At 36.3% G+C, this 9473-nt stretch overlaps 1 protein-coding gene across 1 annotated transcript in view; it reads right to left on the bottom strand.

Moving 5' to 3' along the window:
- Window positions 1–5898: 5898 nt before the first annotated feature.
- LOC127427378 (pleckstrin homology domain-containing family M member 1-like) overlaps window positions 5899–9473 on the bottom strand; it is a 39295-nt gene continuing 35720 nt past the window's right edge. The window contains exon 12 of the mRNA XM_051674963.1: window positions 5899–7362. Within this exon, the coding sequence (XP_051530923.1) occupies window positions 7254–7362 (109 nt within the window). The 3' untranslated portion in view covers window positions 5899–7253. The remainder of the gene's footprint in view (window positions 7363–9473) is intronic.

Here is a 9473-nt window from a genome sequence, read left to right as displayed (position 1 = left end):
AGACACACTGGCATGTGTTTTACAAAAGAATAGCACATTTCAAAGCTTCATTGTATTTCCACTCCCCTATGAGAACAGAATAGTCAAGTGCTGCGAAGAAAAAAACAGAAAAAGGAACAGGGAAATGTAAAAAGGGGAAACAGTGAAGAACTTGAATGAAGAACAATGGCATGGCAAAGATGACAGGGCTGTAAACTGAAGGGCTGTACTTCTTGTAGCATGTTTCATTGAAGGCTATCTTTGCCTTATGACTCATATTTTAAGTCATATTTGGAGTCATTCTATCCACAGACTTCAGAATAAGGGTGTTGGCTCAAAGAAACCGAATTGCTGACTTTATGAAAGTTTAGGTTCACTCACCAGCCAATGGCGCTATTCTTTTCTTTTGGTTTTCCTTTACACTGACTGTTGGGCTGATAACATGGTCCAGGTCAATGGCTAATAACACGTTCCCTTTTTAATATTGTATGGAGTGGGGTTTTGGTACCACATATTTAGGTAGAGTCCCAAAAATAGTAACTTCAGTGTTAAATGTAAAAGTATTTCATTCGAAGCCTTTCAGTTTTGTTACACTGGTTGCACTCAAATTTACAAACTTAAGAGTAACACTTACATAAAAGTACAGTGGTGGTACTACAGACAATGAGATGGTAATACCATGATATTTTAATATTTACCATGGTACTACTGAACTGCATAGACCTTTTTCACAGTAGCGCCATCTTTATCAGGAATGAAAAGGAGGCTGTGAGGGATAGACTTACCATCTATTTAACCCTTGTGTTGTGTTTGTTTTGTGCTAACACATTCTGGGTTCCCGGTCAAAAATGACCAGCCCACTAAGATTGTTTATAAATCTCTCATATGCATATATTATCACAAGATACTGCATGAGATCTTTTTATCAACTTCTTTTTTAGTAATTATGACTGGTTTAGTGCTTCTTTTTTTAACATATTTAAAAATAGAAACAGTATATTTTTATTGACAGAATGATTAATTGAACAGAGCTTAAACCGGGCCAGTGGGGGGCACTCCCTGAGGAAAAAATAAAATAAAATAATTATGTAATAAATTAATAACCACTTGCTTGATCTGAACAAAATGTCATTTTAAAGCTTAAAATCTGGACTTTACAATGCATAAAACTGATCCTATCAATTCTTAAATATTGCTGTTTAATTTGCTGACAAATAAAAACGGTTTCATTCTCATCATTTGCAAATTTGTTATCACAACAATTATATTCAGAGTTGGTGAAACCATAGAAAAGATGAGATAGCCATGTGTTATATATCGTTGGAAAGGACTCAGTTGGTCAAATGCAATGAATAAATTTGTTTCACTCAGAGGCCGAACTGCAGTGAGTATTTGTGTATGAAATTCTCACAGACACACATAAATGTAATAAAAGTGTCTTTTTGTCACATTTTTCCTAATTCCCAAAACATACATAAAACATCAGCAATGAAATATCGTAACTTACAGCAGACTACCCCGATTCAAACGAGCCCAACAAAACATAATATGACAAGTAGATCTTGAAATATTCCTCAAAGAGTGTACATAGAAAGACGATGCACAAGATGGAACTCAATACACAATGTGTGTGTATTTGTGTGTGTGTGTGTGTGTGTGTTTTCACATGTCCGAGGACTTTGTGTGTGCAAACACACATCCACATATGTGCTCATCTAAAGGATCTGGATGCACCTGAACACTTCATATTTTTGTATTTTGTAGTCTAATCCATTCATTTCCAATGGATGGTCATTTTTGACAGGGAACACAACAAGTGTAACAAAGTGAAATAAAAAAAATTTAAAAAGTTGCATGTACTAAAGCTGTATAAAGCTCCTAGATCCCATTTGATTTTCCTCAACACATGTTGTCTGCAGTTTTTTGTCTAATGAATGTTATTGAATATATATATATATATATATATATATATATTATTTGATTTAATGTTTTGTCCGTGGAATGATCCAAAAACACTTTAATCTGCAGTACAGTCCAGTTGAAGAGATTGTACATCATCTATCCCTCACGGCCTTGTTGTCATTCCCATCAAAGATGGCGCTGCTGTGAATAAGGTGTAGCGTATTTACCCGGTACTCCACAGTACAGTCCTTCCAAGAATACCATGTGTCCCAAAAATATGGTAGTACCATGATGTTTTTTTTTTGTAAATGTAATAGTAATACATTTCACATGATCACAAATTAACCAAATAGGCTACATAAACATTTATCAGCTGAAGACTTTAATAAAACTACTTGTTTATGCAGTCTATGTAGCATTTGGATTTGTTTGGTGTTGAGTCACTGGTGCATGCAGGAAAATGTTATGAAAGAAATGCATACAGAAAAAGAGTGTCATAAGCCCCAGAAACAGGATGAACCAGTCAGATGCTGAAAGCTTTCAGAGAAAACTGAAGTGTGATGTGGTTTGGGCGGAATGACAAGTTGACAAAAATATGCATCCATCCTTCTATTGCTGTTCTATGTAAATATAAAACTAAAAATAAGACATACATAGGTCCATTCCCTTGAAAAGTGTAAACAACTGTGGCTCACTGTGAATTTGATGACTATACAGGTGCATCTCAATAAATTAGAATGTCGTGGAAAAGTTAATTTATTTCAGTAATTCAACTCAAATTGTGAAACTCGTGTATTAAATAAATTCAATGCACACAGACTGAAGTAGTTTAAGTCTTTGGTTCTTTTAATTGTGATGATTTTGGCTCACATTTAACAAAAACCCACCAATTCACGATCTCAAAAAATTAGAATACATCATAAGACCAATAAAAAAAACATTTTTAGTGAATTGTTGGCCTTCTGGAAAGTATGTTCATTTACTGTATATGTACTCAATACTTGGTAGGGGCTCCTTTTGCTTTAATTACTGCCTCAATTCGGCGTGGCATGGAGGTGATCAGTTTGTGGCACTGCTGAGGTGGTATGGAAGCCCAGGTTTCTTTGACAGTGGCCTTCAGCTCATCTGCATTTTTTGGTCTCTTGTTTCTCATTTTCCTCTTGACAATACCCCATAGATTCTCTATGGGGTTCAGGTCTGGTGAGTTTGCTGGCCAGTCAAGCACACCAACACCATGGTCATTTAACCAACTTTTGGTGCTTTTGGCAGTGTGGGCAGGTGCCAAATCCTGCTGGAAAATGAAATCAGCATCTTTAAAAAGCTGGTCAGCAGAAGGAAGCATGAAGTGCTCCAAAATTTCTTGGTAAACGGGTGCAGTGACTTTGGTTTTCAAAAAACACAATGGACCAACACCAGCAGATGACATTGCACCCCAAATCATCACAGACTGTGGAAACTTAACACTGGACTTCAAGCAACTTGGGCTATGAGCTTCTCCACCCTTCCTCCAGACTCTAGGACCTTTGTTTCCAAATGAAATACAAAACTTGCTCTCATCTGAAAAGAGGACTTTGGACCACTGGGCAACAGTCCAGTTCTTCTTCTCCTTAGCCCAGGTAAGACGCCTCTGACGTTGTCTGTGGTTCAGGAGTGGCTTAACAAGAGGAATACGACAACTGTAGCCAAATTCCTTGACATGTCTGTGTGTGGTGGCTCTTGATGCCTTGACCCCAGCCTCAGTCCATTCCTTGTGAAGTTCACCCAAATTCTTGAATCGATTTTGCTTGACAATCATAAGGCTGCGGTTCTCTCGGTTGGTTGTGCATCTTTTTCTTCCACACTTTTTCCTTCCACTCAACTTTCTGTTAACATGCTTGGATACAGCACTCTGTGAACAGCCAGCTTCTTTGGCAATGAATGTTTGTGGCTTACCCTCCTTGTGAAGGGTGTCAATGATTGTCTTCTGGACAACTGTCAGATCAGCAGTCTTTCCCATGCTTGTGTAGCCTAGTGCACCAAACTGAGAGACCATTTTGAAGGCTCAGGAAACCTTTGCAGGTGTTTTGAGTTGATTAGCTGATTGGCATGTCACCATATTCTAATTTTTTGAGATCGTGAATTGGTGGGTTTTTGTTAAATGTGAGCCAAAATCATCACAATTAAAAGAACCAAAGACTTAAACTACTTCAGTCTGTGTGCATTGAATTTATTTAATACACGAGTTTCACAATTTGAGTTGAATTACTGAAATAAATGAACTTTTCCACGACATTCTAATTTATTGAGATGCACCTGTACAGTACTGTCGGTCGAAAGTTCTTAAGCTGAAATCGGTCTGTGCTTATTGAAATTCAAACCACTGCCTCCCGCGGCCAAAGCTGGAAGTGTTGTTGATCGAATGAACACGTCTGTGCTCCAGTTTCTGGGTGAAATGTCCACAGTGGTTGTTGTTGTTGTTATGTGATAAAATCAACAGGAATGCTTATTTTATTAACCATACGCCCTTACACAAACCCCAACACTAAACCTAACCATCAGTGGAGTAGAAATGAAATCTTACCACAAAGTATGCAACCTTCGAATCATGCTCTTTGTCAATTATGTGAACGGCTGTACTTACTGGGTTCCATGGGACTCATACCTGTTTCACACCAGCTTGTGGAACATACAGTTGCACCGCAGGAAAAGGTAAACACATTTAAAGGGATAGTTCACCCTAAAATGAAAATTCTCTCATCATTTATTTACTCCCATGCCATCCCAGATGTGTATGACTTTCTTTCTTCTACAGAACACAAATGAAGACTTTAAGGAAAATATCATACAATGCAAGTGAATGGTGGCCAGAACTTTGAAGCTCAAGAAAGCACATAAAGGCAGCATTAAAGTAATCCATAAGACTCCAATAGTTTAATCCGTGTCTTCAGGAGTGATATGATAGGTATGGGTGAAAAACAGATCAACATTTAAGTCCTTTATTTACGATAAATGTATACTTTCACTTCCACATTGCGATTCACAGTCTTCATGCATCGGTACCTACTAGGCAGGGAGGAGAATTTATGGTAAAAAAGGACTTAACTATTGATCTGTTTCTCACCCACACCTATCATATTGCTTCTGAAGACATGGATTTTAACCGCTGGAGTCGTATGGATTACTTTTATGTAGCCTTTATGTGCTTTTTGGAGCTTAAAAGTTCTGGGCACAATTCACTTGCATTGTATGGACCAACAGAGCTGAAAATATTTCATTTGTTCTGCAGAAGAAAGTCATACACATCTAGGAGGGGGGTGAGCACATGATGATATATTTTTCATTTATGGGTGAACTATTCCTTTAAATAGTTGCAATGATGCCAGTACAAGGCATCATGTTTCAGAAGCACATCTTTTCCAACACAGCAATTAAAGTTTAGCATCCTTCAAATGTACAAAATCAGATACTTAACTGATTACTGTACAATTTATAGCTTATGCTATTTACAATTTAAACAAACTACTCAGGTAGTGCCTGTGATGTACTATGAGGCTAAAATAATGTACTCTGAAAGTTAATGTAATAATATTAATAAAATGAATATTACTAATTTTATTATTAAAGGAAAAAGTACAAAATTCTGTGTAGCAATGTTACTACATCTACCAGATAAACTCTTCACTATTTATATTGCACATGCTTTTGACATTGTTGAGTACTAATATTGTGTAAGACTGTAAAGAGGGAATCCTTACACACCATGCCTTCTAAACTTTTGCTTTGGTGACATTGCCCCTAGTGGCAAAACATTAAACATGACACACTGTATGCAAAGTCATCCAGGCTCTCCCTGCAACAGGTGATGTTATGAAGTTGTGTAAAAAAAAAAAAAAAAAAAAAAAACATGAAAAAATAGCATTTTATATATATATATATATATATATATATATATATATATATATATATATATAAACAACGCACACACACACACACACACACACACACACCATACAACTGAGCATTCACTCCCTCTATTTCAGTTTTTAATTTAAACATGTGCTAATGAAACATCAGTTAACCCTCATTTATCAGAAAACAGCTTTTATGCAAAAGATTGTGGTATTCATTAAATCAGGAAACAAGTTTATAAAAGATTTTATCTTTATCTTTTGTATCATCCACAGAGATGAATGTTAGCAATGAAGTTGCTTTGCAAATAATTCACAATACCTTGTAATACAGTAATTACATTTTTGGCACAACCCAACAATTTTAGTGATAACAAATGCTTCAATGAAACTGAAACTTGAAAATAAAGGCACTGAATATGAAAAAAAAAAAAAAAAAACTTTTTAAAGTATGTTGTAAGTGTCTTCATTTCATACATATTTAATTTTCACTCTTATTAATGCATACGATTCTTGTACATACATGAATAAGCTTATTAATGTAACATGCATACAATTTATTTTAAACATTTAATACTTTATATAAAACTTGGCAAGCCATTAAAAAACAGCACTATAAAAACAATAATTATAAGATCCTTGGCATTCAGTTGCCTAATGAGTTCCATAAATATGACTTCCTTGGCCTGACAGAATGAATAATGACTAAGCAAAGAAAGAGAACTGAGAAGATATAATAAGACCTGCAGAACCCCAGATGGCCAGAAAATGGATTAACCATTGAATAATGATGTGCTTTATGTGCATAAAGTCCATAGGGAGAACAAAATAGCAGTTTTTGTACCAGTACAATTATTTGTTTGGCATAGATTGATCGCTGACATTTTATATTTGAATGTACTGTACATATTCCAGGTGTGTTAAGGTGCGTAAATATGTACATATGTTTGTAAATAAGTGCACTTAAGGTTTCTGAGTTTATGAGGAGTCTCGCAAAATGCTTAATGTAAAATCCTACAAAGATGGTCGGAATTACCGCACTTACGAATTTCCGAGTTCGCGTTTTTGTTGAACTTATAATTACAAGTTATCAGCTATAACTTGTTTTGACAAAAATGTGTAGTTACTGCATTTTGCCTTTGCAAGGCAGTATAGAGATAAAGAATGTAGTGATTATGTATTTTTCAATTAACAACAACAAAGGCGCACATGGATCCAATATGGCATTATGAGTGCTGCCATAGAAACTAACAATTTCGGAGTCAGACGAAAGAATCTCAGTTGCTGTTATGGTCATTCTTACGAGATGAGAATGCAGAATTAGATCAGAACTTTTATGAAGTACACCGATAATGTAGTACCTGATTCTTTTTACCTGCGCTCAAACTAACCCTGGAGTTTAAGTACTGCAGATACAGCAGCTACAGAAACACATGCAACATGAACGTTTCCGTGGTTGCTAGTTTCCTATGAAACATGAACATTTCAGTACTCCAAGTCTCTCTCCAAGTATTTCTGTATTCTCACGCAGCGTGGACAGACCGGAGACTGAGCTTTACAGGAGGCGTGAAATACCGTCTTACACACATTACACCTGAGAGAGAAAAATAACAGAGAAATAGAAAATGCAAAATCACACAATCACGCTCATGGCATTTCTCAGTTTCACAACTCTCCACACTCATCACAATTTAAGACCCATTTGCATGGCAACAGCTACATGTGACTGAATTTCCCACCAGTTCTAGATTCACATGACTCCCCGTAGTCTAGAGAGGAAACTGCCAGCATAGCTATGAGCAGAATGTCTGAAATTGAAAGGGGATGTGGGGATTTGATTTCATAGGATGACTACAGTATTGGAGAGTAACTTACTAATAGTAGTAGTGTCACTGCTAACTTAACAATGCCAGGTAAATGGTGGCCTGGGTAGCTCAGCGAGTACTGACGCTGACTACTACCCCTGGAGTCGCGAATCCAGGGTGTGCTGAGTGACTCCAGCCAGGTCTCCTAAGCAACCAAATTGGCCTGGTTGCTAGGAAACCCTTCCTAGAGTCACATGGGGTAACCTCCTCGTGGTTGTGATTAGGGGTTCCTGCTCTCAATGGGCTGCGTGGTAAGTTGTGCGTGGATCGCGGAGAGTAGCATGAGCCTCCACATACTATGAGTCTCCGCAGTGTCATGCACAACGAGCCACGTGATAAGATGCACGGATTGACTGTCTCAGAAGCGGACAACACTATATTTTCCCTTTTTTTTTTTAAACTGAAGTCATCTTTACACTGCAAAGGTGGCACAGAAGGTACATCTGGCATATATACCAAGAAAAACAGACTGATTAATGCTGCTCAGAGCAGGCATTAATGCATTTACACAGCCATAACAACTGCATATATAATGTTATGAGATTAATGTTTTAAATATAAAATTATGAAAATAGAAATATGAAATGAACGAATATATGAAATTATACTGAAACTATAATTTTGAAATGCATGTTTTATCATGACAACAACAAAGTTTAAGGCTGCTCTGATGCTGTATTTCATTTACACAGAACCAGAGCAGCATCAGAACTTCCTTTGATACTAGAGGCTGAGGTGGGTCAGCAGGCATCATTTAGTCTGGCTTTTATGTGCTATTGCGTCTTTACACAGGCACGAACCAGTCTTAACTCGGCTGTGTAATGACACCTTCAGTTGTATAAATTAGGATGCATTTTAGTTTTTAGTGAAATGTATCAGAAATGTCTCATAAGTTTAATGCTGTCACTCTAATTACCTGTTTTTATGCCTAAAAATTTTGTTATAAGTAGAGCTGTCAATCAATTACGAATTACATGATATGCCAATTAATTAAATTAATCGTCTTTACTTTATAAATATTTGCTGAGAAAGTCCCTAAAATAACAATAATCCAGTATATAATGATTAAATAATGATAAATAGTTATATTTAAATAATTATAAATATAGGGCTATCAATCGATACAATTTTTTAATAGAACTAATTACATGAGATGCCGATTAATTAATCGGATTAATCACAATTAATTGAATAAATCATTATTTGCTGAGAAAGGCCCCCAAATAAAGATAATAATAATGTAAATAATAAAAAAATAATGCATAATAATTCAAATAAAAATATAATATCCAGGGCCTATAATAAATATATAATATGGATAGAAATTCAGTTTGTTTTATTCTCATATCATTCAACAAGCCTACAGTTGACAGCAATCTGTTTTGCATTGAGTTTGTCAATGTGTCCAGTTCTCACAGGACACGTCTTGCTTTCCGTCTGCACTATTTTTTTTAAAATTGTTACTCTATGTACATGTGCGTGCCTCAGACCGACGCATCTGGAGGGTCTCACTTCTATTCGCCTTCATAAACGCCGCATTTGTAGGACTCTGTGTCAAGTTAAAAGTAGTGGAAAATTTGAAAATCGCATCTCAAGATTCCTGTATTCTGTTGTGCTTCCTCAGTGAGCGCTTCTCATTCTGTGGCTGCACTGCTTGTGAGGTTTGTTGAGGTGCGCTGCCACCTATTGACACAGCTCGTAAAAGCAGATATACTTCAAGCCTGAATCGATCGTATGATAGGAAAAGCCGTACTTTTATTACGGAAATTACGGAAAGAACATGTCAGGGGGAATGATTAATTGCATTAATTTTTTTAACACATTTAAAATTATATATATA

This window comes from Myxocyprinus asiaticus, chromosome 36 (genome assembly GCF_019703515.2).
Source record: "Myxocyprinus asiaticus isolate MX2 ecotype Aquarium Trade chromosome 36, UBuf_Myxa_2, whole genome shotgun sequence".
Taxonomy (NCBI): Eukaryota; Metazoa; Chordata; class Actinopteri; order Cypriniformes; family Catostomidae; genus Myxocyprinus; species Myxocyprinus asiaticus.
This window is presented reverse-complemented; position numbering and strand designations above follow the sequence as displayed.